The 27,442-nt window shown below is 37.1% G+C and overlaps 1 protein-coding gene and 1 long non-coding RNA gene across 8 annotated transcripts in view; one reads left to right on the top strand and one right to left on the bottom strand.

The window, feature by feature from the left end:
• LOC107272189 (neurobeachin) overlaps positions 1–27,442 on the bottom strand; it is a 191,061-nt gene that overhangs the window by 53,573 nt on the left and 110,046 nt on the right. The window contains exons 3-37 of one of the 6 annotated variants that reach the window (XM_025089490.1): positions 26,393–26,519; positions 26,171–26,271; positions 25,937–26,032; positions 24,788–24,909; positions 23,992–24,118; positions 23,784–23,903; positions 23,575–23,721; positions 23,227–23,334; positions 22,261–22,401; positions 22,036–22,181; positions 21,706–21,919; positions 19,689–19,941; positions 19,259–19,401; positions 18,985–19,190; positions 18,781–18,889; positions 18,552–18,633; positions 18,141–18,457; positions 17,860–18,081; positions 15,909–17,775; positions 15,661–15,826; positions 15,425–15,578; positions 15,153–15,332; positions 13,981–14,121; positions 13,674–13,781; positions 13,424–13,595; positions 10,726–11,097; positions 8,966–9,096; positions 7,509–7,619; positions 6,336–6,543; positions 5,890–6,228; positions 5,256–5,382; positions 5,063–5,171; positions 4,442–4,617; positions 4,092–4,366; positions 3,860–3,996 (exon numbers count right to left, since the gene is read on the bottom strand). In XM_025089490.1, coding sequence (XP_024945258.1) covers positions 3,860–3,996; positions 4,092–4,366; positions 4,442–4,617; positions 5,063–5,171; positions 5,256–5,382; positions 5,890–6,228; positions 6,336–6,543; positions 7,509–7,619; positions 8,966–9,096; positions 10,726–11,097; positions 13,424–13,595; positions 13,674–13,781; positions 13,981–14,121; positions 15,153–15,332; positions 15,425–15,578; positions 15,661–15,826; positions 15,909–17,775; positions 17,860–18,081; positions 18,141–18,457; positions 18,552–18,633; positions 18,781–18,889; positions 18,985–19,190; positions 19,259–19,401; positions 19,689–19,941; positions 21,706–21,919; positions 22,036–22,181; positions 22,261–22,401; positions 23,227–23,334; positions 23,575–23,721; positions 23,784–23,903; positions 23,992–24,118; positions 24,788–24,909; positions 25,937–26,032; positions 26,171–26,271; positions 26,393–26,519 — 7,554 coding nt within the window. The remainder of the gene's footprint in view (positions 1–3,859; positions 3,997–4,091; positions 4,367–4,441; positions 4,618–5,062; positions 5,172–5,255; positions 5,383–5,889; positions 6,229–6,335; positions 6,544–7,508; positions 7,620–8,965; positions 9,097–10,725; positions 11,098–13,423; positions 13,596–13,673; positions 13,782–13,980; positions 14,122–15,152; positions 15,333–15,424; positions 15,579–15,660; positions 15,827–15,908; positions 17,776–17,859; positions 18,082–18,140; positions 18,458–18,551; positions 18,634–18,780; positions 18,890–18,984; positions 19,191–19,258; positions 19,402–19,688; positions 19,942–21,705; positions 21,920–22,035; positions 22,182–22,260; positions 22,402–23,226; positions 23,335–23,574; positions 23,722–23,783; positions 23,904–23,991; positions 24,119–24,787; positions 24,910–25,936; positions 26,033–26,170; positions 26,272–26,392; positions 26,520–27,442) is intronic. The other 5 variants (XM_015749086.2, XM_015749088.2, XM_015749090.2 and 2 more) reach the window with 5 other exon arrangements.
• Positions 7,670–23,221, top strand: LOC112495018. 2 transcript variants are annotated; one of them, XR_003061135.1, is made up of 3 exons: positions 7,670–7,850; positions 21,715–21,957; positions 22,253–22,347. It is a non-coding gene; the product is annotated as an uncharacterized LOC112495018 (long non-coding RNA). The 2 variants fall into 2 exon arrangements; XR_003061136.1 differs by lacking the exon at positions 7,670–7,850 and having other exon boundaries at positions 21,892–22,010; positions 22,253–23,221.

Here is a 27,442-nt window from a genome sequence, read left to right as displayed (position 1 = left end):
GATCACCGATAGGAATAGCATGGGTATATACGCGTGTATATATATGCTAGTGACCGTAGGAAATATGGTTGAATCTTAAACGCCCTATGTTTAAAGCCGCTTGCTGACTTCGAACTGCCAGTACTTCGGACGGAGTAATTATAGTTCCATTATTATAACGTCACCGGCAATACATCACGTCCATATCATAAATATGCATTACAAACGAGAAGGCTCGTGTACGCTCATCCCCCACTGTTATACATCTTGCATTTTTTTGTTTTCCTTAATTCCTTTACTTCACGTTCATGAGACTATTTACCCTACGCGAGCCAGTGATCCCTGGTAACCTCACGTTTCAGTCGACCAGCCGTCATACTGTTTACTTGATCTCCTAGTTTTTCTTACGCAACAGCGTAAAAAGTACCGTGAGATCAATTGCACGGTGTGAATTTTTCATTAGGTTCTTCATCTCTTTATTCACACTTCTATTTTCTCGAAAGCGACACAGGGGTGTAATTTCACTATAGGGTCACGTGGTACTGGAAAAAAACATGCGTCCAATGACACTGCGTGTAGGTTAATTAACGTCTTCTTTAGCTTGATGAGTCTAGAATGAAGGAATGAATGGCGGGCCACCTATCCCGTCGATCCAAGTAAATATCCCGTGGGGATGCGCAGCGTGATACCCTTGATACACCTATGCCACATGCGTAGGCAGAGGGGATTTCTCGGGCGCCAGCAGGTTTTAGGGAGGAAAAAAGGTAAAGGAAGAAAGGAGAAGGTTGGAGAAAAAATAATAAAGAGAAAAAAAAGGAAGTTGAAGAATATAAGAGAAATACGCAGTCTAGCTGATACGCAGCCATCTGACATTTAATGTTCTCCGAGGCAAGGCCTTCCAAAACTTTAATTAGTGGATATTTCGTGGTGCATTCATCAAGGCTGTGCGCTAAGAAGAAACGGCCCGTTGCGCAGGCGTACGTGAACGTGGTTAAAGTGGGTGTAAGACACGGTCCGACGAGCTGGCAATGTACCCACTCGTTTGTTAATGAGTCAAGCATTCTAGAAGAGCACGAGAATTTACGTGTACGAGGCTGGCGATTCGCGCACGCGATTGCAGGAACGTCCGCTACAGCCGTGGCGGCGCTAGTAGCGCTTCGCGGGAAGTTCAAAGGGACTTTATGATCATTAATAAGAGACGCAGCGAGGGATCAGAGAATTTCTAAAGAATTTTTAAAGAGCCAGAACGTGTTTAATGAAATTTTTTGCATTTTTCTGTGATACCAATTATCACGTATCGCGAGGCTTTACCATTGTGGTGTAAAGGCAACGAGTGAATCAGGAAGATAATTGGCGGAATCGTAGCAACTTTTCAAGGTGTGGTTATGTAAACTGAGAGAAAGGTAGGATTGACTGAGACTATATACAGGGAAAGAGAGACAGAGAGGGAGCTTAAAGCAATGAGAGTAAGAGAGAAAAACGATTTGCCGTTTCGTTAGAGGGTAAGACAAAACCAGTATTCGGATCCCGGTACCGGTCATTATTTGTTTTAGATATTAATGCTTTCCTCTGACTATCAATAATTCACTGGACGTAATCGCATAGTATCCGCCGTCTATGTACGGCGGAGAGGAGGCCCGTGTAAACGATAAATCACGATAAATACGTTTGCCTGGGCCATTATAAAAGGAAAGGGGGATGCGCGATCGACGTACTGCGCCATGAGCCAAAGAGAAGGGCCCCGATGCATTCTCTCCCCGGGGCCACTTTTATGCATCGTCCCGCGTACATATTACGATCGCTTAAGTCCCCGCTCGACTATCGAGTGATCCATCGCTAGGAATTCTACGAACCTGTCCTGACCCAACGATATTTTCGACTAATGAACCACCAGAGCTTCGGGCTGGTAACCTTCGAGCACGCGCATCCGTTCAGATTGCACAAAATCCTTGCCAGAGGAGTGCATTGAGGATGCACCTATGTAGGATGCACTCTGAAGCATTAACAGGTTGGGTTAGTAATTAATAGCTGTACGGAATGGAGTTTTTGTTATAATTTAAAAAAATTTTCAAAATTCTACCTATGAATGGGAATTGATGAGATCAGAATGTACGTTTCATTCAGGGTGGGTTTTATCGTTCGGATGGAACCAGTGCAATAGTAGGTGAGGTAAGAGAAGATGAAGAGAGGATGGTCCAGGGAGAGGAGGAGAGGATGAGCGTAGAGAAGGAAGGAGGTAAAAGTAGGTAGGTAGATACTGGGCCCCACGGGGGGCTCATAATTGCCGACCCTGAAGATCAGTCGGCCCCATGGGGCCCACCTCTGTTTGTTTTATTCCCTAGTTATACAAACGCAAGATCTACGACCGATATATGATAATCGTCTCCCTAGTTCCTCCCATTCCTCCTACATCTTGGGTTACGACTCTCTGACCCTCAGCATCCTTAAGCTCATCTCTCTGTATCGTAGTACACTCTGAGATCTCTTTCCTTGACTTCTTCAATGGCGAACCCTAGGCAGGATATACGTATGGTAGGGGCATTATAGATATTGATAGACAACGACGCTTCTAAACTGACCACGGCATTACCGAAACAACCGAACTCTCTCGTCGGCTTGTCTTCTGGAAGCTTTCGCCACGTCTCATCACTTATGGATCGCATTTATTCAAATTCTATGCTCGGCTTGCGTGATTAATATTCCTCGTTATGGCCGGCTACCGCCGTCTCCCCGGTCACACGTTCATCACGCTCGTGCAACCGGATAAGATAAATAAGCCCGTTCGGTCTATTCAACTGGCGCCGCCCAATATATTTCCGAGTATTAAAATTCTTCCTATATTTTTTCAAATTTTCATATTGATTTTATGAAATAATAAAGGAAATTGTTTCAAATTAAAGGGATGACTGGTCATATTTAATTTAAAAATCATTTTTTTCTTCCCGCCAAAACTTACTCAAATGACAAATATCTCAACGTTCATCGGTATTTTGCAAGTAGGCGGGAGCCTGTTTTAGGGGTATCGCGTGGAATGGTTCATTTTTGAAAGATTGAACGTCTGATATTATCGAGATTTTCTTTTTTTTTTACATTGGCAAAGAGTATCTTTGAAACTAGAAAAAGAAAAACAAAAAACGAGCCGAGCTCTTAGCGGTAAGTAACGTTATCTTTTCTGGGAACGAGTGACCGTATTTCAGGAAGATAACTTCACGAAGGCAACAGGTCGCTCCAAATGCATCTAATAGACCGTATCTAAATGAGCTGAAAATGAGGTGGGGCAATTAGTTATCGAGATTACTGAAGGAGAGCACGCCGAGTGAAACGATGCGAGAGAAATGTTGAGAAAATAAGAGAAGATCGATTGATATTATCAAGGGGTGGGAAGGTTAAAATTCGAAAAAAAAAAAAATAGAATTTCACTCTTGCTGATATCAGCATGAAGTGGCTGACTCGTTAACGTATTATCATGTTGGTGACAAATTCTCATTAATTTTTTCTTGTATAATTAAGGTACTCCAATCGTACAGTTTTCGAGAGTCTCGTTTCTATTACTATTACCGGACAATCTTACAGCACCAACGGACCGATACGAATTCCTGATAAAAGGACAACAGATTTTTGATATTTGTCTTTATCGTCGTGTAAGCGACTCCTGTCGTTAAAGCTTCCAGGTAATAAACAATGAAATAACTGCTATACGCAGAGGGGGATCCTCACAAAATTCCTTAGACAATTATAAATGAGAATTGTCGAAGAGTCCAGGTATTTACAAGCATCCGTTAAATGGTGACATATCTACAGATAATCCAAGGTTGTATCTCTTGAAAATTGATTACTTCAATTGAAATGACAAAATTATATTAAAAAATTCTAAACTAACCTCAGCGTCGACCTTCTTGAATTCCTCGTCGTCTTCGTCGACCTCGAAGTAGAGTTCAGTTGACGTCACAGAGATGATACCAGGCGCGACGATACCAGGAGCGATCAGCTTTCCCTTTGTACTAATATTTACAGGACCTGGAATAGTCGTTATACATCATATAATAGTAATTCTAAAAAAAAAAACAATAAATCAGACCCTCTGTTAGTATATCAATAAAAGAAACTCATACCAGTAAGATCAATGTCGAGATCTCTGTCATCGGAGAGTAACTCGCTGTCATCCATAAGATCAGCCGACTGGAGCTGCTGTTGATGTGCCCGAGAAGCGGCCAGATGAGCATGGAATTCTTCACGTGCTTGAAGAATTGCATCCTCAGGTGCACCGTGTTCAAGCGCTGCCTTTAAGGTAGCTTCAGGATGACTGGAACCCAGGGGATTGTGCACGAAACGTTTCCGTCTACGAGCATCATCCTCCCACGCATCCAGCTTCCAATATTCTGCCAATCTGGAGGATCATCAAGAATTTTATGAATATCATACACAGTGAGGATTCGTGATCAACAAGACAAAAAGGACTTACTTGGCAGCCATTGGGTCCATGTAACCCCATGCTCCATGTTTGTTTGACAATATATTTCGTACTTTCTCCAAAAGTCTACTAGCAATCACGTTGTCGCGCCTGCGCGCAGCTGTTATCAGATGATCACACATGCGCTCCTCTTCGCGACGGTCGAGCAACGTTTGTGCACATTGTGACTGAAAGACAAAATAGTTGGGTTAGGATACAGACTTTGTTACGTATTCCACAGACTTATGGACATGATTTAACGATAGGACCCCATGGGGTGCGTGGTGGATCGACAGTGTTGGCACTAGGGATTGAACAGGTTGATGATCAGTGGTTCTCATGACGTGTGCTAGGTGTCGCGAGTATTTTGATGGTTTATGGGTGTGGATTGGACAAGTAAGCGTCGAATCAAATAATAATTCTATTCCATAGCTCAGTGTGCTCAGTCGGTACTAGGAAAATTGCGGAATCAAAGGGTGAAAATGCACGACAACAATAAAACCAGGAAGGCATAAAAGTGATCGAGCAATTTACAGTCGTATAGACTTGGCAGCTATTCCAAAGTCGTAAAACCACCTAAGAGCATCAAGTGCGCTATCGCGCGATGAATGTAAAGTGAACGCATATAAGCACCTCGAAGTCTGCATGCTTGAGAACATCATCAGCACGCATCCTGTTTAGAATGAACTCAGCCTCGTTCGCCACTCGCACTATGTGGTCCTTCATTGCGTGCGACAGCAATCTGAAAAGTTGAATATGAATTTGAAATGGTTCTTATAAATTTTGACGTTAGACCTTTCGAGCTATCGTTTTTCGGTGTACTAACCTTCCTTCATTGATCAATTCAATAAATGCCAGTCCTGCATGCTTTTGCAAGGAGTTTTGCCATTCCTGGGAACACAGGAGCATCACCAGCTCCACTACGGAAGTGCTGTTCTTGAAGGTCGTCAAACCTGAAGTATCGATAAGACAAAAATTGTTATATTCAGAATAGAGGATTTAGTGACTTATGACTCGATGATAAAAATAGAGTGTATTTAAATATGGCAGGACCATCATTCGCGACGTTCATTGAATTTTAAATTTCTGGATAGTGTGCAGCTTCTTCTCGACGTGAGTCGCATACTAATCGACCATCGTTATCCGATGTATTCTTCACTGTTAACTAAAATTAAACTCGAGCCAAGCCTGGTCTTTAAGTGACCATATGAAATACGACGTGCAACGACCATTAACTTGTAATTTCTCGAATAACTTCTTTGCTGAATATGCTTATATGTCAGAAAGGTAATTTATTTGTCGATTAATTAATTGATTCCCACGTTCATCACCGTTTCAAGAATTGCGTGATTTACAAAAAAAAAATGTCGATACGTCGATATGAGAGAAGTCAATTTTTTTTATATTTCTACACACAAAAAGTAACAGAGGACAGATTCATTTATACGTATGGCACGTACCTTTACCTTCCATGAGTAATTCCTGTCCGTGTGAACCAACAAGCGTCTTCGATAAGAATGGCGCAAAGTCCACCATAATTTCTCGAAGCAGGGGACACACAGAACCCAACGCCATTTCCAGTTTTTGAGTTAGAGACGCTTCGCGCGACGGTGTTGGCACCGGCAGATGATCAACGAGTCCTTTAATGGGAAGATCATCAGGTCGTGGTGACGCAGCCGTTACGACTAGCCTTTCCGGTACTCTTACTACAGATATTTCCGCGGGCGGTTTTTCTCCGCGTTCTGAATTACCAAGAATCTCTTGATCCAAAACATTTCCTTCGTTATCGGGAATTTCACCTATGAAAATAATTATGTGTGTTCAATTTTGTCACTTGTTGCTTTTTTTTGTTGTGCCCAACTACGATATGTCAAATATTCATTTTTTTAAGATTTATTATTTTTACCATGTGTATGAGCGATATTGTGAATATTTCGAGGATCCTCTCGAGGATTCGTTACAGGAACGGCGTCGCCATCTTCGTTTAGATTCACGTCAGTCCAAGCTTCCTCGGACGAGTTAAGTTTGTTCTCGTTGTCTGTGGTGACCTCGGATGGACTGGGGTCAGCAGTGATATTGCTCTGATGCACTGTTTCCTCGCTGGAGTCATTACTCTGCAGAAAATAGGAAAAAGGAACTTTTCATAGGTAAATTGAAAAAGAACTTGATTTCTATTGTTTTCTCTTGGTTTCGTTTTTACGAGTTTTCAGCATTTTACACCGACAAGTGGAAAACTCGTTAAAATTGAATTGGCCAGTTCTAATTTTAAAAATAGATAATTCTTAAGTGCAATCGTAGGCATACATCAGTTTCACCGAGAAAATATAAATTTAGAAAGAAAAATTGTGGAAATATTTTTTTGTATGTAATTGTATACCACTTCATACGTTGTGTTTACACGGAATTTTTTTACCTATGAATATGTTAATAAATACATTTGAACAAGACACGTCACAAGTCACAGATAATATAAATATTACAGGTTCACTTGTAAGTTCAACTATTACTACCATTCTACGATGTAAAATATATTAATTGCTAGTAATTGGTAATTTATATTCTGTCTTACACACAACTTCTACATCAAAACTCATATTGCTGTATAATACTCGATGATAATATCTCGTATGCTATAGAATAAATAATCGTAACTAGTAACATGCAATTAATAGTACACGACTAATAAGCAACCTTTTAAAAATAACCTCGAAACGAGTTCTTGACATTCACGCGAATTTAGTCAAAGAAAATCGCTCTAAACACTTCGTAACTTTGAAATTTAATATATATATATAATAAATATTTCATAACACAAAATTTTACTCTTTCACAATTTGCATACTAGGAGTTCATGACTTAGGCGCGAGAAGTATTACTTTTCAAATGTTAGTGGAATTAATCAGTTTATTTTGGCGAGTGAATAGAGGAGGTGGTGCCCTCTAGCGGCGTGAAACGGTACCACGTTGTACTAGTTCTTTCAGCTGAGCGTCGGTTTCCATCGTGTCAAAAGTGAATGAATTTTCAGTGAAATTTTATCTGAACGATTGATTCTTGTGACTGCAGTCTCATCAAGGTTTACCTGTTGATTTCGTGGCAGTGGTTCAGGCCTCGTAGACGAGCCAAGCGCAGGTTCTGATGAGGTGTAACCCTCGACAATGGTCCGTGGTCGAGGTGCACCACTATGACCTCCCTTCAGAACCCGTAGTTAGTACGCATAGCAATGCAAGCAAAGTAAGTTAACGGTGAGACAGAGAATAGAATCTGGCATGCTCATAGTCATATGGCTACATTCGAATTTATACAAAATAAGTAAGAAAGTGTTGGCAGTTAAAAGTTTTACTAGAGTGGAAACATCATGTAGACGTTATATGCTGATTGGATTTTGGCGATAGAAATGATTTGATTGATCGTTACGTATCAGGTGAGTACTTTGAACTGAAAATAATTATTGATAAGGAATTGCTGTTTATTTTTGATGAATAGATATATGAACAGTATAGTGGACGCGATGCTGAAGGTATGCATATTTTTAAGTTTGAAAGTTGATGCGGAGAATAAAAGTGCTGTTAATAAGACAAAACATGCGGTACAATTATATGTTGCTACTGTAATGCATACTTTTTTCACATACGCGTACCAGAAATTAAGATATGACACATTCAAATTTCGCGTGCACTCATGTCTGTAATATATTTATATGATTCTGACGTGACATTAATAATTAATTAGTTAATTAATTATAAAGTTCGGATATAGGGTGATAAGCAATTACAAGATTGTTTGTTGCCTGTTTTGTTTACATTATTACTATATGCAGCTGTTCACGGTAGTATATCATATAATTATATATTCCAAGACAATAATAAAATTTTCTAGTCGTTGCCAACATGTCAATTGCTTATGTAAATTTATATGAATTGATTTTTCTTTTTTTTCATTGTTATTTGAATATACATATTGCTTCTGTGATATTTTCCGAACGTTAATCATTTTTAGTATAAAATTTGAAATAAAAAAACGCGAAAAATGCCTGAATGGAGGTAAAAAAGAAGTCTATTAAAGATACAATTCTCAATGTGATTCAGCCAAATGGTCAAAGATTTACGCAGCTGTTATCAAAAGTCGTATTAGCAAAAGATAAAATATGTGAAACTATAAACTGTCTACCTAAAGATAAATGACGCAACCATACGTAAAACTTGCCGAATAAAAAAGGAAAACCAAAAACAACATGCGATCTCAAGTAAATATTTTGTAACTAAATTCCGTAAATGTCAGATTCATAACACACGTTGGCAAATATAAATTTCTTTCGAGAAATACGTTTAACCCTAAATAAATTCACTAAAGAACGTTTTAATAAACATACTAAATTTATAATAAACCACAAAATCTTTACTTGAGATTTTTTCTTCCCCTTCTGTCAAATTTTGCAAAAACTCAGATCGATGCGATTATATAAATTTCATAGCAGAACAACAAAAGTATTTAGTAAGATAAATTTTAATTGAACCTGATCGATCGGGATGAACCTACCTTCGTCGAAGGGGGACCGGATGATGTGACATCATGATCGGCCAAAATAGAAGAATTATTCTCGTCGACAATTATAACTTCGTATTCCCCATCGTCCTGTGAACCAGGCTGATTCATGATACCCCCACTCCCTGAAAAAATAAATTAAAAACTTTATGAAATTGTTTGACTGTTTCGACGATCCGTTACCGGAATGCCGATTTTTACCAGAATGTTCATGCGATCCACGTTTCATATTCAAGCTAAAGGATTCGAAGCAAAACGTTCACGTTGCGCAAAGCGTCATGTTCCTTTATATTCTATTAAATAAACGCTCTTTGCAACTTTTCTTGTAGCTCATTGAAATTTTAGAAGATACATTGTAAATAAGGAGTTACTAGTTTCAGAATCCGTGCTTCGTGTTTATAACTATAGATTGAACAGTACGAATTTGAAAAAATGAGCAACGTTTGACAGACTTAATAAAAAATAATTTAGGATATACTTGAAACATTGTGAATATAGTACAGACAAGTGACTAAATTAAAACAAGTATTAGATGTAAATTGTTTAATTTTTTAAATTACTAATAATGACTATTAGTTGAGAATATAGTTAATTTTTCTACTATACAATGATGTTTAATAGTTCTTACTGGAATTAATTATTCTTGTGATTGTATAGTTTGTACATACTCGTACATTGATATACTATAGGCGTGTTTCATTTTTGTGCGGAAGGGGACATATATCAGACTCATGCATGTGCTTCGTGTAAAAAAATTAGCGAAATAATTTTTTGAAAAGCAAACAGTATTCGTAAAAAAATCACATTGATTTGCAATAATATTTTCGCGAATATTTTTTGACGTAACGCTTCATGTGGGATATATCCTATTTTCCATGTGTCATTTTTCAAGATAAGTGGAATAAGTTAATTATTAATTAAGGAAACTCAGTAAGCTTGAGATTATTGTTCACAAAATTTGAATAACGCATTTATTTGTTATTATACAAAGTTAGTGAAATTGTTTTGCGTTCCTGCAACCGTAGTGATATCATGCACAAAAATGAGTGATAAAAAAAATAAATGTCACTAAATTGATTTATTCGTAATTAAAAGTTGATAATTTGTCTATCTGAATGATACTGAGTTATGTGATGTTCAACATTTCTACAACTTTGTTATTTTATCTGAACTAATTCTCCAATTTATTTATCCAAAAGTGGCATGCGTTTTTTAAAATCGCTAAAAAACGGATTACAAACTAATCCAGACCCGATTCTTTGTAAGCAAAGAAATTGCTATTTGACATTATGATACCTCTTGACATTCTTAAAAAATAATGATTTAAAAAAAATAGTTTTTCATTTTACGATCAATAATAATAAAAATTGTACACTATTTCCCTACTAGAATACGCAAACGTCATATACATAAGCCCTTAAACATTTCCTGACCACGAACAACAACATTATTTCAAAAGCGTTAATAACAAAAGTACATAAAGATCAGATAATAAATAAGTAATTTTTTAAACATTTTTGTAAAAAACAAATATGTACTTTTTCAATCGAGATCACATGAGATCACGCAATCCCTCCAAAAGAAGAGTCGCGCGCACACACAAGAAACATGCGAATAAGACGTGCTACGGCAACTAATTTGAATGAATCAAGTGGGGAGCAAATAAAATTAATTACGGTCATTCCACAATCACAATTAGCAATAAATGTAATTCGTACGAGCATTCTCCTTGTGGAATCTGTTCGAGCAATTACCTTGCAGACCGACACCAGAATTTCTATGATAGAGATTTCGGGGCTGATCGATATGCTTTTGAAGCGTATGATGATGGTTGTTGTTATTGTGATGATGATAATGATGGTGACGATGGTAGTTATAATTATTCGAGTGATGGTTATAATGGTTGCTGTGGTGATTCGGGAGATAATAGCTGGAGGGAGGCTGGCGATTAGAGTGCCTGGCAGCCGGTAGCGGGTGCTGGTGGTGGTGCTGGCTGATGTGGTAGTTGGCATTGGCATTGGCATTGGCATTGGCGTTAGGGTGAGACCCCGGGAGGAACTGAGGGTACACGTGGTGAGACCACTGTGGGAACAGAGGCCGCCCTCCTCCACCACCACTCCCATCTCCTAAGGAACCACATTTTTTTCCACATTTACCACATATTTAACACACATTAGCCACCCGCCTATCGCGACCTCGTTAACCTCTATACTTCTGACATTATGCCAATCACGACTGTCCTAGACTTCATCTTGGTCCTCGCTATCTTTAATGCTCTAACACATTGATCTTAGATATGCTCTTAGATCACTGGTATAATCAGTGATACAAGAGTATATGACATTTGTCCTAAAGAGGGAAAACATTTTTCGACATTTTTTGTGGCTCTTGGCGCTTCTTGATTTCAAAAGTATTTGAAGTGCTGAATATTTTTTTTTAGTGTGAAATAGAAAACGTTTAATTCATAATTTTTGTTATGCACAGTGGCCAAGATTTATCAGGTGAAGTACAGTATGGACTTTTTTGTTTTTGTTTTACGTATCTCTTATTAATGTCTGTTGGCATTGGTTAAACATTTCTTGTTTTCTAGACACTATTGATGTGTGGAAATAAAGTGTTTGATGGAATCAAGTGGAACGACAGAGAATATATCAAATAATGTTAACTCAGAATACGTAGACGATGAGGTGATGAGAGCAATGAATGGGGTAAACATAATAAGCCAGTGAATTGTAATTTCCTAAAATGTCAAAATTTGTTTGAACGTCAATTCTTCTTGTACTTCATTGAAGCTTAAAATTTATTCAAAATAGCTAGTAACTCATTTTGATTGTATCTTTACATATGTAAATTCATGGTATGCATTGGTAATTTATAGAAATTGATTTTGATGTACAATGACTAAAATAGTCATCATGTTTTAATTTTAAAGAAATTTACATATGTCAGTGTGCTAATCGTGCTGACTACGTCATTAAAGTGTCTAGTTGAAAATACAGGAGTTCACCTGGACGTATTCGAATAACATTTTTTTTTTCCATATATGATGCCGCAATGATGTAATGACAAAGTTTTTCTATAATATAAAAATAAAAAGTGCAAAAAACACATTCGACAAACATCAAAACTCTCACTGTCAGATACAGATAAAAAGTTCATCTCTACACCAGTGCAACCACGCATGCTTACACTACCAAATGAAGTCAGGTGCTGTTTCTTGGTGGCATTTTTACCATTACTGGTGCAATAATGTTTTACAGCGTCTACTGTCATCTAGAATCATCACGCACGCTACAGTCAATTGCTGTTTGAATTTAATTTGCATTGTATGGAAAAAATTAATATAAGTAAGTACGGTGTAATTCTTTGCTTTAAAATTCTGTATTCATAATCATAGACATCATAGTTGATATCAGATCTGTATATTAGTTTCACTGTGAATTAATTGAGTTAACAATTATATCTGTATGTATATATCCAGAATCTGTATATAAAAATTTTTAAAATGTATGGGCTATAGGTATTTGTATCTTTTGATCAATTGTATTTAATTATTATCAAAATAAAATTGTTCGTAGATCTAATGTTTATTAATTGTAATATAGACCGTACTTACAAATATCGACTAACGCTTATTTTTTTTCTGCAGTGCTTGCATTGGTGAAACATTGTAAGCATCATGCGTTCAGAGTAATGGTAATCATGCTTTAATTGTATCTTATTGTTAATTAAGAAGTCGAAACAAACAAGCCCGACCATTCAGAACATTGTGTTTCGATGGAAAGGATACGAGTAGGGGATACACTTATCTGACACGTAAGAGTTTTGAGAAAATATACAAATTGAATAATTGTGTTGGAGTAAATAATCGAATTATCAGCATTGCCATTGTTAAACTTTGAGTTCAGATATCGCAATGCGTATACATATGTGATAAACTTAAAAAAAAATTTGAAACGAAATATGATGTAACAACGTCGCCTTGTACATTCAAAATATTTTTCCCTCTTTTCAATCCTCATGATAAGATGGAGGATGTAAAAAAAAAGTGGGAATAAAATGAGTAACTTGCCATAATTATTATTTTGCATATACTTCATAAATGTATATAAAAATAATTAATAGCTTAATAAATAATTGTCTTAATATTTTCAGGATCAGCAGTCAATTGTACGTTTAAGTTTTTTAGATTCCGTTTGCGTCATAAATGAATATCACGAAGAAAATTCACGAGGTTTTCATTGACTCTTTTGAGATTATTCATGATAATTCAATAATTGAGCCTCAAGAAGAATTTTATTTCCAAGGGTCTTCTTTTAATAGTTTCAACATATAACAGAGTCCCTTGAATGTAGAACTGATACCACGCACAGACTGTGATAATGATTTGCAAGTCTTTGGAAATTCTTGCCTTAGTCAGAGTTTTATTAATATTCTTTCTAAAAAATTTACCTGATGGGCTCCCAGATCTTATGTGTGATCCATTGGTTTGAACTGCTTGAACAGGACTTGGTGGCCGCTGCGAAATAGGTGGCTCTAGGATATCCCGATATTTTGAGACCATTAGTACAGAGATGAAGTAAACTATAGCCAGGGACAGAAACTGGGCCTGCTTGGTTTCTTCCTGAAAGAGAAAAATCAGGAATTTATAAAATCTTGCATTAAATTTTCATTCAGGCATTCTCAGACAAATCATACTTACAACATCTCTGTATATAACAGCTCTAAGTCGGTTAACATCCATGTCCTGCAGCAACTTTTCAGGATCCTTAACTGGACTTAATTGATTTGCCAGATTGTCCACGATATTCTGTGGATGAAACATATTTTAATTTACAATGCATATGATACACTATCTATTTTTGAAATACATTCATTGCAATACAAATTTATATAAGGATTAGATGCAATGGTCAAAATTAGAAGTTAAGAAAAATAATTTCTATAATTGAATTCGAATAATTCACTCTATTTTCAAATATCAATTTCATATATTAAAATTTACATACCTTGGGTGACGTTTGTGCTCCACGTATCAGAGATTGTATATGCTGTGATTTATTACTAGAACCAATCTGTCGACCTAACATGCTGTAGGGTCTGCCCCGTTCTTTACACTCTAAGCAGTTTCTAACGGCACATGTACAGACCTAAACAAGCGTTATATTGGGTAGTTATAATAACAAAATAGACTTTTTACTTGATTTATAACAAAAGGTTAATGCCGCAGTGGATTTATATATAGAAAATAATTGGATCGACTAGCATATACTTATTTCTTTACTTACTATGAAAGAAAATATGATAAATAGGAATATAAAATAATTATTATCAATATCATACTGATCCACTGCTTCATCGATTACACTTTTATCATAGATCTATTCTAGACCTAGTCTATCTGTGAAAAATTGATTGAACGATCATCTGCAGATTTACTTATGCATATCGCAATTTAATATATAAAAAAAGTGTCAGGTAAAAAAAAGTCGAAATTTCGTTTAGAAATTTTGAAATGACATGACTATATGCGAAGCTGACGTGAATCTCTCAATTAAATAGATTTTAAACCTCGACGATGGTAATCAAAACTTAGTATCAAGTTCATTCTTCTCCTGAAATATACTCTATTTGTTTAATTAAACTTCTTACTATATTTTCAAGGGAAAATTGAATAAGATTCATATAATGCAAGTTTCACATGCATCCAGTAATTCTAAACTCATTTCGAATAGTGCTTTAAACCTGACATTAAAATCAGATCTTATGAAATAAAACTAAGATACTTTTGCGATTTGAAATGCGAAGTTAAATTCGCTCTAAAAGAATAATCTATTAAAGTAAGCACTAAATAAATGTATTCTATGTACGTCCTCAAATAAGAGCTGACTCATATCTCTATCTATCCGAGCGATGTCATTTATGGCTCATTTCTATTTTATGTTTTAAAAAGAAAAGAAGAAAAAGAGAACCCATACCATAAAGAAACATGACTGACGGTTTTGTTCTCCGTATATTTTTGCGGCTTTAATGTTAGCACGAATGCACTGAATTATGAAATAAATGGTGATATCAGAGTAAAAAAGAACACTAACAGTTTATTGGCTTCGTTGCAGCCATATTAATGGTCATACCGTATCGTATCGCATCATAAAACAGACTATCGAGCAAGAATACAAACCAGACGCAAGCATTGCCGTAAAATCCCACCGCTAGACATATTCTTCTCAGCCTCAAGCTCGCCAAAGTTTAAAGAGCTTGCGAATATAAGTACGTCCGCCATGTTGACTAGTCTTTGTAAGAAAGAAACTGCCACTTCGATTGGCATACCCTGAGTAGGTTCGATCACGTCTAGTTCACTCTATATACAGAAAATATCAATTTTATAGATTGATGATTTTATTAGGATCAATGATAATCATTTCAATTGAAAGGTTAAGAAGATTTTCTTACATTTGGCGAAGTTGCTGAAGCTAACAATGGTAGAAGTCCACCACAGGCTATTATGAGATTGTCGGCTAACTGGGAAATCAAGTGAACAGTGTTCACTACGAATATTGCGTTCTCACTGCTGTTCACAAAGTCCAGTACGGATTTTGTAGTATGACTGTAAGAAATTGTTGAACAAGATCGCATAAGTTTCTGGATCAGATATTATGGAGATATTTTAATACTTGTATACTTCGTACCTTCTCCATACTTGAATGTCTGTTTCCAAGGAAAATAGAACATCGGAAAGTAGCCTTTGATGTATGTAAGACCATTTGAATTCTGGTATCCTGAAGGGTGGCCTGGTAGGTCCTGGACTGAACATGGGTCTCGTGGAAGGATTACCTTGCTTCGTTCTTTTTGACTCTGTCGATAGAAATATTAATTAAATGATGGATAACGGGTGAGATAAATATTAATGAAAGAATGAAATAGATCAATGGCTCACCAAAATGATTGGGATCCACTTGTGTGGAGGTTGAGGCACTCCTTGGTCGTTTCTGGGGTGACGACGTTTTACGTAAGGGAACCGGCAGTGAAGGAGGTTCGTCACCACTGCCTTCTGCGACGCTTTCCGATGATACAATCGGTAGACTGGATCTGCGACGGGAATCCGCGTGATCTGGAGCTAAGTCATTCACTATCGGATTGGCTCTTGCACCCACATTAGAACTAACGATTTGAGGCACACCATCGGGTAAACTTTGAGTTGCATCACAGACCGTAGATATTGTTGGAATTTGCTGCTTAGGATTTGGCACTTGCGTCACATTATCTACAGAACTTTGAACATCGCTATTATTACAAACACTATCTTCTATTTCTACCTTGTCCGTTCTCACTGGAACGTCTGATTTATCACTTACGCTAGTAGAAATATTGGACGGCTCCCCTGAATGTTTTTCATTTACCTTCTCATCGTTACCATTAATAACAGCACTTTTTTCCTCTGCTAAAGAGTCCGCAGCACATTCGCCGCTGTTTAACGTCGCGCTACCCACCACCTCCGATTCGAGTTCATCGACCTTCTCTATCTCTACCTCTACCATCTTCGAGCCATCGATATCCGAGCTTTCTTCTATTACGCTAGTTGAGCAATTGACACTTTTTACACATTCCTCCGCTGCGGTATCTTCCGTTTCTTCGCTCTTAGCGTCGGCCATCTTCTCATCCGGTATTTCAACTTTGCTCTCGCTCGTTTCTGTCTCTTCTGCTATCTTTTCCACTTCCACTTCTTTCTCTGTTTCGGTTTCCTTGCTCTCGCTCGAGCCCTCGTGGTTCTCCGTGGGTGTCAAATAAGCTTCTGATGTGTCGCTGTCAATTACATCTTTGTCGTTGTCAAGTTGAAGCTTTTCGATCTCATTCGATGATTTATTTCTTATTATATCGTCGGATGGAGTTGCTTCTTCTTTGTTCTCTTCCTTTGTTTCCTCTTTATTTGTCTCCTCTTCTTTTTCTTTCTTCTCCGTCGTTTCCTCCTCTGCTTCGTTAGAGCTAGTCACTTCTACGTTTGAATCGGTATTAGAAGTCTTGTCAGTAGTATCCACAGTGGTCGCGTTGGTATCAGTGGTAGTCGTAGTCGTGTCAGTAGCATCGACAATGACAGCGCCATCAAAAGCACCATCATCGTCATCATCAAGATTAGTCGGAGTATTCTCTGATTTCATATCATTTTCAGACTTTTCTTCACCTTTACCAGCAATGTTTTCGATCTTCTCAGGATCTTCAGCTTCTGGAGAAGACGACTGGACGTCTGTCGGCGCCGACTGGTCGCTCACTTCATTCTCAACTTGCTCTTCGTCCTTCTTGACAATTTCTTCAATCTCGTCGGTGTCAATTGGCGGCGTCGCCGGGACGCTCTCGTCGCTCTTTTCCGTCAAACAGGAATCAACATCTAATGGAACTTCACGCGTGCTAGTCTCTTCCTCGTCATCTTTCTTCACGGTATCCTGGACCATAGAGTCTGAACTGGAACTCTCAATTTTGTGAACCTCACTATAGAAATCGCTAGAACTCTCTATAGAAATGACCTCGCTAGTCTCGTGCGTCGTAGGCAGTGACATGGCCTCGCTGTTGGCTTCTTCCAGTATGGTCGGCGTGTCTGTATTATTTTCACGCGCTGTCGTTGGAGTCTCGGGCTTGTCGCTTAATCTTGAGTCCAGGGAAACAGCTTCGCTGGATTGTTGTGTCTCCAGAGTTTCGCTACGGGATTTCATTATTGCAGGGCTGCCATCACTCTCGGTATTATCTATTGAGTTGAGGTCGCAGCTGCAGGATTCTTCCAGTCTTTCGGTTCCTTCAGATGCATCAAACTCCTGGACCAACCATAAAAGAACATTTGTTCATTGATATCCTTTTAAAAATATATCTATTATAAAATTCAATTCGTCTTCACTGACCTTATAATTCCTCTCTACGTGCTGCACATCATTTGTTTGCTGATTTGTCCACGGTGAAGGTCTGCTGTAGCCATTATTTCCGGAATGTTGCTGATCCCATCCTGAGATCGTACTTATAGGTCTTTGCTGCCTCACCTCAGGATCGGTTATGTTGTCAGATCTCTGACGTTCGTAGTGCTCGTACATTTGTGCAAATTGAAGCTTGAATTCCTCGTAGGACACCTAAAGCAACAAAACCAATTGAATCCCTTTCTTCGATCTTGCTATTTTCAATTATATACCTTGGAGTGAACAATGGCCAAAGTATCGACCCATACACGCCATCCGCCATATTCATGCTTGATAGCATGATGAAGTAACATTCTAAAGAGCGAGTACACCATATCTGATATTTTCTGTTCCTCCGTGTTCTTCGGGTGGATGTACGCCATCGCTATTAGCCATTCCTGCCAGACGGACATTTGTAGAACCGTTCTTCTATTTTCACGATTATTATTGCATAGCAGTGTCATATCCGAGAGAAAGAGCTTTTTCACTTCCAACAGCTGCTCGGTCTGTTTTGATTGTCGTATCAGGGTGGCGACTACCTTGAGTATCACTGAAACCAAAATTAATGAATAACTTGGTATATTTCAACAGGCACCTTTGATCTTGCAAAGTATCACACAATTTGAAATAATGATTTCACTCACTTGGATTCTCCAAACGGTAATGGGATTCTGGTTCTGGATGTCTTGTATAAAGAATTTGTTGGCTAATATGTTCCGTCATTATCTGATACAAAGATACTTTTATAAGTAAATTATTATCAAAGCAGCTTTCATAATGATCAGTAATTTTCAATGACATTCTCGCGCTTCGTGATTTTCACTCAAAGTATTACAATAATAAAATTACATTATAATTATACTTAAGAGATACCTCGTATAAAACATTGTAGGTCGGTAGGGACAGGGTCTCTTCGTTAAGCAGTATTCTCTCGGCGAGCAGTGTGTAAAGATTATGTGGACTCATGACGTCGTATTTCCTTCTGCAAATTGAGCACTTTCAGTATCTTTTTTACCAAGCCGAGGATTTAACATGCGCATGACGCACATACGGGACACAAGGAACACGAATACATACTTGTGTGTGCTGCGACTAAGGAAGAAGCCAAGAAGCTTCAAAGCTTGAAGTCTTATCAATTGACTTTCAGCTGCCAGCAATTTGAAGATCGTCCTTACGCCTTGTTTAGCATCAAAAGCAGGCACCATCGACGACGGATGTTCGGACATCAACGATATCAGCATTTGTAGCACGTCGTGTAAATTCTCATCCTGAAGAGTATCGTGCTTTATGAAAAAAAATATTCTCCACGATATTTAAATATTTCATAAAGAGGAGAGTGTATCGAACTTACTTCGTGCATCGTTGTTAAATAATTAAGGATGCTCTGCAACTCGTCATCCTTGACGCCATTACCGATCATAATAAGCTGCTTAAGAAACAGCAGTATGTATGAACGTATTGTCAAAATATCTTTTTGCTGAGGTCGCGGTCCATCTGTAGACAATTGTTTCATTAGTATAAATACCTATTAGCTATAAAAAACCTTTTTATAGGATTTAATAAAATTTTCATCTCAATAAAAGTACTCCAAATATTCATCATGACTTTCAATTATAATTTCAATAATTGTAATTGGCTTGATGGTTCAAGCCTTTCAATATAGTTGCACTCGATAATCAAGGCTTTATTAATTGAATTCATTCATGGATACTGAGTTGATATTGTATTATACGGTTGAAAGAATTGCAAAGGAGCAGCTGTTGACTATTGGAGCAACTTACCTAGTCCTTTTGGTGTGATTCCACTTTTTGATCGTGGATTTGCTACCCAGTAGTAATATTTGAGTGTGTGTACCGTTTGCAAGACTGTAGACACTCTTCTGACATTTGAGTATATTTGAGTGTCACTGAGAAATTCTGTGGCCAAATATGAATAGAGCCGCGTTTGAACTGGCGCCGGTGTGTATATCCATAAAGCTGGATTAAAGAGGACGTGATCCAGCAGCTGCCATGTTAGGAATGAAAAGTAAAACAACTACATCACCATGGATCTGCCTGTTCTTCGGACACGTCAATCTAGCCGACTTTCTTTTTGCCTTTATTTATTTTATCGTTCCACCTACTCGAATGTGCTTGGCGCTTAACGATATGAATTAAATGAAAATACAATTAACACAGTTAATACCCTTTTTTAATTTTTTTTAACAAATTCAAATATTAAATAGACATTAGCTCTTTCAAATTCATATCTCATTAAGCCATTCAACGGATTCAAATCAAATTGACATATTTTTATTTCCACCAGCTAATTCGACATACCATATCTGACAGTGTTTACGCACAATATCCAATTTCTACGTAGAGCAAATAGATGGAATGAAGATAACTTGATTAAAATTAATTATCAGATGAAAATGATTACGATTATTTAATTTTATTAGTCGGTGCTGTAAGTGCTGAAAAGACTATAACGCGTAGTGGGATTTGTAAAAGAATTTTCTTTCCAGAAAAACATGCAGTCGAGTAAAAAAATATGGTGTAATTGCACGGTACACAGAGGCGAGGTATTTTGGTTTACGAAAAATTGATTTGCAAAAATAAATGTGGATAGAAGAGGAATTTAATTGATTTAACAAAGCGTAAAAATTGTCTGGAAAATATTCTGTTGTTTACACGATACGAATATACGAATCCGGGTTTAATCCCTCTTTTTACTTGTATTTTTCATTTCGAAATGAATACTGCCGCTGCTTTTTTTGTTTGTTTGCGGACAGAGTGTGATGAGGGACAAACGAAAGAAAAATCGCACTGTTTCGTGCTAGTGAATTCATAATGAGCGTCTGACAAAAATAATGTTTCTTTCTTATGTGGCAACATCATTTTCCACGTACATAAAAGGATGCACGTCGTGAGTGGCATTATTCTTAACTGGAGCATACGAATTCATCAGCGCGAATGGTTACAATAGTTGACACGATAAGTTCATACGTAGAGAAGCACTTTGGCAAGAGCGCAAGCAAGAGGTCGCATGGGCAGTTAAAAATGAGAAAACCAGAAAGTCGGCAGATTGCATCCACTCCAAAGATTTGTGAACTTAAGAATATTCTAAAGGTGCCCAGGGAGGACTCATGCTCAAGGCTTTAGAATAACTATTCAAAAATATAGACTTAAATAATAATAGTAACTACCTAATACTTATGCGCAATACGTGAAAGACATTTCTACACTCATCATTCATGTTATCAATGTAAATATTTTTGGACGATCTTCATATTAACATAAGAACAACTCAAAGTTTTGATTTTGCAATGCATTTCGTTCGTGTTCGACAATCAGCATGCTATTGTAGTGCAACGATGATAATGAATTTTCAATATCTGAATTATCATAAAAATAGAGTTTCTATTTCAATGATTTAAATCAACATTGATGTTTATGACGATAACATTACAAAGTAATATCTGATAACAGTATACTACAGGTAACTAATAAAAGATGAATAAATATCAATGTAATTTTCATTTTTCTTTTAACAGTGCATCAAGAGTACTTGAGTGTACCTTTAGCGATTCAATCTTCTTAACCACAAGAGATGAAATAAAAAATATCGAGTATATAATTCCAAATGAAATATAAAATTGTAGTATCCCAAAGATCCTCTCACGAATTGTCATATTGTGAACATATAAGAAATCTACTCATCTGACAACATACATACTGTGTAAACGAAACTTGAAAATTCGGTCTGAATATTAGAAAATGTCTTTGTCACATTAAAATTAACCCCATCTTATTGTACCTGTTTCAGCAAAAGATCACTGTTAGCACTGAGACAAGTGACCAGGTGTTTCGTCAGCTCAAGAAAGGAGGCAAGAACTTCAGTAGTGAGGTGATCCCTGCTGGCTCTTTGAAGCATGAAACTAATCACGAGAAATCCTCTGTTCTGGACCATGTGCTGCTGAACAGTCTGTGAACTCTCGACGAGGTCGCAGATGAACCCTAATAACTTCGAACTGGAAGCACAGAGGACGATGGAACAATTAGCTCCCAAGTATGGGATCAGTTATGCAAGTGGAAGCTTCCTATACGATATCATCCAGTTCGGTAACGCTTGTGACGTAGTAATTACCATAATGTGGGATCTCGCTTGATGTCATTAGCTGCTATGCAATCGTAGGGCATATCCAATTGCGAGAATAATGGAAATAGAACTTGAATACCACCGATCGAATTAAGGGTGCTGTGTATCGAGTGTGTTATCACGGCTTTAACATCCTAAAATACAAATTTGTATTATTTTGATTATTGTAAGAATTGTAAAAAATTTTATTAATCTTTTGTTTTAGGAACGTACCTGCAGCATCAGGGCATGTGGAGTGTGTACGAAGTATGAGATGTTTCCTTTTGGAGCACTCTGCAGACACAGTTGAGAATCCGTTGCTACAGGGTTGTACATGAACACAATTGCAGTGGACAGCTTTCCGTCGTATAGTACCTGCGTTTTTGAATTATTAATCAGTTATTATTGGTTATTTCTTTTTTTTTGTTGGAATCATTACAACGGTGAGTACAATATTACTGAGAACATTAGCAGTATCGAACAATCAATGCGCTACAGCAGTAAAATAAAGACTTATTATCTGACAGATTAAACGACAAGGTATTGCTGATTGGTGATAATACAAAAGAATTATACGTTGTATATACTATTTCAAAAACTACAGACTTTGTCTTTCATTTTGTCTTGTCTTTTCATTTTGATCTCATTAATTGTAAGAGAATCTACCATAATTATTATTGATTGCTATCTGTCAGTCAATAAATCTTGCTCGACTAATAATACAAAACTGTTTATTATATACATAAAAAAATACAGTACAAGCAAAAATATTTGGAATACCCTACAGCCAATTAAAACTTAATGCAAATTCAAAACGTATACATATCCTACATGCTGATAAAAATATTGGTTTACTAATATAAATAATTTAATGAAAATATAGTCAATCGTCAGCCATATCAAAGTTATGCCAAATAAACAAAGGTAAGCACCAGATTACTCCCATCAAGAAAAGTCTAAGAAAATTGTGATACTAAGCACGCAATTCATAGATGACATTCCTATTCATACCAAAAGTTGACGGATGCAATGTAAATCTTTGTTTATTACACGAAGCACTTGATGCTCTGTTCTTGGTCGTTATACGAAGTTGGTAGATACGTTAAAGTGGTGATAAAATAGTTATGGGCCAAAGCGACCCTAGTAAGGCGGCTAAACCGAAATTAATACGAAATAATAAAACAAAATAAAAATGCTTACAGGCTGTATACTTTGGTCCACCATGCTCGTGTGCTCCTGCTCGTCACTCACCCTTTTGTGATTGTCAGGTAGATTCAGGTAACACTCGTTGTCAAACCGGAATTGACTCTGTAATATGAACAAATGACATGGCCGATTGTAATGTACTATTTTTTTTTTAAATATGGATCTACTACTAAAGGACTTTTGATGCTTATTTAGTGTCTTTATGTTTCAATGTGGATTACATTGAAAATATCTTTTTCTCTTCAAGACAATTTACTATCAGTGTAAAGTATAAATTGCTTGGCGCTTTAAAAAAAAAAAAATAATAAACATAAGTTATAGGATGCAAGTATATCTGTTTACCTTGTATCCAGGACCCAGTCTGTGCATTGCGCAAATTTGATGTGTCGTCAGTGCTTCGCTGAACAAGTAAATCGCGCTCATTTGTCCACAAAAAACACGTTCCTCGTCAAGTTCAGGTGTGGCGCCGATGTAGCATTTGTCAAATGGCTATAAGAGGATTTTTACAAAATGAATCAAGGATTAAAATACAATCTAAAATTCCAACTCACATCGTTCGTGGAAACGAACCACGCCATTTCCGTACTAGACGCAAGCTGACCGTTAACCAGACATTTTATTTCGCTCTTTGTCCACCTATTGTATATATACACCACGGCGATCATGTACCACTGGAACAAAAAAATTTTTTTATTAGTTCAAATTAAGAAAGATATCTTTTGGTGTCAAAATAGTATTATTAAAAAAATCATGTGTTACCTTTCGTGGTTGAAATTCATATTTGACACAGTGCTGGAAGCCCTTGCCTTTCACTTTCATCGAAGTGAGTACTAAGCAATTGCCTACGAAGTGAGCCGAGTAGCCAACGCCTTTGCTGGTCTTGAAGCTGCAAATAAATAATCGAAATAAAAATGCTAGCAACGGGCAGTGGTAAATGGTACAAATATTAAAAAAAAAAAATCGTTCTCTATAAAAAGATAAAAATCAATGTCTAAAGTTTTTACAAACTTTTTCCATTGGCAACAGTTAAAACGTGTTCGGGATTGTGGTTCCTGTGTATTTCAGCAAATAGTTATCTTTAAAGAGTTTCAGCGGTTATCGAACAAATAGCACCGATTTGAATAGGCCTGGAGAGTCATTGGAATTTTACTGGCCCGATGGATCTCGTCAGGTGGATTTTTTAAAATATTTTTTTTTAACCACTCCAACCCATACACGTATAAATTCCACTGCATTCCAGCATCCCCTTTATAACCGCGAGTTTTGTCATCTCTCGAAAAAGCACACCGTTGCGGTTCACAAACAGAAAATACGGCATTGGATCCTCTGTAAATAGACCGCAGCATGAAAATCCAACCGTTTCCATGTGAGCGAAACGTGATTAAACCGCACTGTGGCGAAATTGTTCCGTATTTTTGTAAAAAATGATCTCGAGGAAATTCGTAGTGTCAGTCAAGTTCCACGAGAGAGCGCCACCGTCTCGTTAAAAGAAATAAAAGGTCGTAAAATCGAAAAGAGGATTATTCGAAGATTAATTGTTAACGTTAAGACTCACCAATAAAGGTACGGCTTTTCTCTCTCAATATTGACAGAATTTATGGGATCCAGCCTAAACCACGTCGTAAAGGTGAATCCACTCTCGTAAGGCCATTTGGCCAGTGGCGGTAAGACTATTGCCTGAAAAAAATGTAAAAAATACATTTATAACGTATAGAGACTAAGTCTTATAGGACCTGTACAACTTGTTAGTTGTCATGTTTATTTTTGAAAATTCTAGTGGATATAATACGCTGAGCTTCAGTAAATTTCAATTTAATTAACAGAGCCAAAAAATCGCTTCTGATTCAATCGTGTAATCCTGCGCAGCCATTCTCGCGTTGAACATGGTTATCTGATCCTAATTGATAAGTCGTGTTCAGTAAACTTTGGGAAGTTTCGTGAAACAATTTCGCAATATCACCGACGAGACACTTCAATCAGGTATATCGAATCTGCTACTACATTAAGCGAACGTCTGGTACGTGCGTAAGACTTCGAGAATGTTCAAGCTACGATATACTCTTCGCAAACAGAAGGAAACATGATACGCATAGTCTACGTATATCTTGTGCCAAATTTTAAGCAATTTGGTAGATACGAATATACACGTTAATTGCATTAGCCATTGAATTTACAATATGAGCCCCGACTCTTGCTATAGTAAATTTTCAAATTACAATCAACGCGAAGAACGAATTAGGTATGAAAAAGAGAAGGTAATAGCCAAAGAAAAAACTATAGCTATACCTTCGAAAGTTTAACAAGTTTTGTGCATTTTTGAAAAAAGTTTTTAATTTTAAACTTTGATCTTTGCGTATCGCACTTTTCCTTACGTAAACGACAGGTTATGCGATTCTCATTAAACTTCTGCTATGTGCTTCTGAGCGGTGCTAAACAACTATGAAGTTTGGCTAAGCGAATGTCGTACGAACTTTTTATAACATCAAACAAAATCAAGTACAAAGTTCCCAGTGAAAACTTTTCGTTTGCCACCGTAGCAACAATGTAATCCTCTAGTTCGTAGGTGTCGCTAGAACGAGGCAACCCGACCCAAGAAAAGTGCTTTCATCTTGTAAGGTCGCGGGAACTTTGTTATTTGGTGACCTTATTCGATTCTCATACAAGACAGAAGTAGCTTTTACGTTAAAGTATCAAATCGACTTACCGATCCTTTTCTGCCTGGAAAACTGAAGAATACGTCGGGTCCGTTTCGTTGTGGCATTTGGCGAAGTACGTTAAGCAATTTCGCCGAATGTCGTGGCTGAAAAGAATATTTACTACGGTTACGTTCGCACTTTCCCCAAGCTATAAGGAATTACGTAATCTCATAGTAGAAGGACTGTACTGGAATGTAAAATTGAAGGGATGAAAAAAAAATAAAAATAAAAAAATTTCTTACCCATTTTCCTTTGACCGCCTTCATCGCACCGAACAGAAGCTTTAATTCTTTTACTGTGATGCTGTAGCTAGCCAGAACTCCAAGCATATCGATTAACAAATCTACGGATATAATTATTACGGACGCTCTATTAATTATTTAAAGTTTTACGGATTATAGGTAATTTAAAAAAAAAATTAAATCACTTAATTACTTGCATATTGTAATTTTTTTTTCACTCACCCGCTACGACGATCTCCGCTCGCGACAATCGATGCAACACGTGCTCGATGAGACTGACGTCGGTGCAGGCTTGCAGGTTTCGCACGCTTTTTCGCAAAATTGCGATGAAGACGCTCCATATCTCGGCCTGAAAAAGGCAGAATGAACAGATTGATCATATCGCACGAAGAAATTCAGATATCTGGAAAATGTCTTTGTGCTACTTCAAAGGTGACAAAATATCTGACATATAATAGAATTGTCACGGAAAGAATATTCTACAATTTCAAAACTGTCAAATGTCGAAATTCCAGAACATCCTCCCAATAGGAAATCTTTAGGCCCGGACACGTTGCGCGCGAAGATAACGTGATTGACAAAATAATACGGCTAAGACGCGGTGAGAATGACAGCATTCAATTTTCTTTAAAAAAAAAATATCTTATAATAGGAAAAGCTCCACGTGGAAGCTTTTTCTCTCTATGTCAATATACGCAACTTCATAATCTCTGCGATTGATCGAAATATAGTGTTACCCAATATCATTAACCGGGGAGGAGGCACGTGGGGTGTCTGGGACACCCCAACCCAATGCTCTTCAAATGGAGAATAAAATTGCAAATTCGTTTCAGAGTTAAATTAATCTTTCAAAAATTTCGTTCGTGGGTTTATTCATAAAATTTCATATAAAATTGTATATAGGTAAATAAGTAAATAACTTCAGTACTTATTGTATATCTACGTAATACACACATATATATATATATATATATATATATATATATATATATATATATATATATTAATCGAACGAAATTCGAAACACTGAAAATACCAAGAATTCTGAAACTCCAAGATGTACCGGGCAGATACTGCCCGAGGCTAGTAATTTGTCTGAGAGTTCAAATTCTCAGTATTGGTAGATATATACACGTTTGGTTGTACCAGTGGAGTTGGAATCAGTACGTAGAATTCGAATTTCGTATTCGAAATAGCAGTCTCGCAATATTACATAATTATTCGAATGGCCAAACAATTCTAAATATTCATTTCAAAAGCCCATATTGAACC

Source organism: Cephus cinctus, unplaced genomic scaffold (genome assembly GCF_000341935.2).
Source record: "Cephus cinctus unplaced genomic scaffold, Ccin1 Ccin1_scaffold1124, whole genome shotgun sequence".
NCBI lineage: Eukaryota > Metazoa > Arthropoda > Insecta > Hymenoptera > Cephidae > Cephus > Cephus cinctus.
Note: the sequence above shows the minus strand (reverse complement) of the source record. Positions and strands in the feature narration are given on the sequence as shown.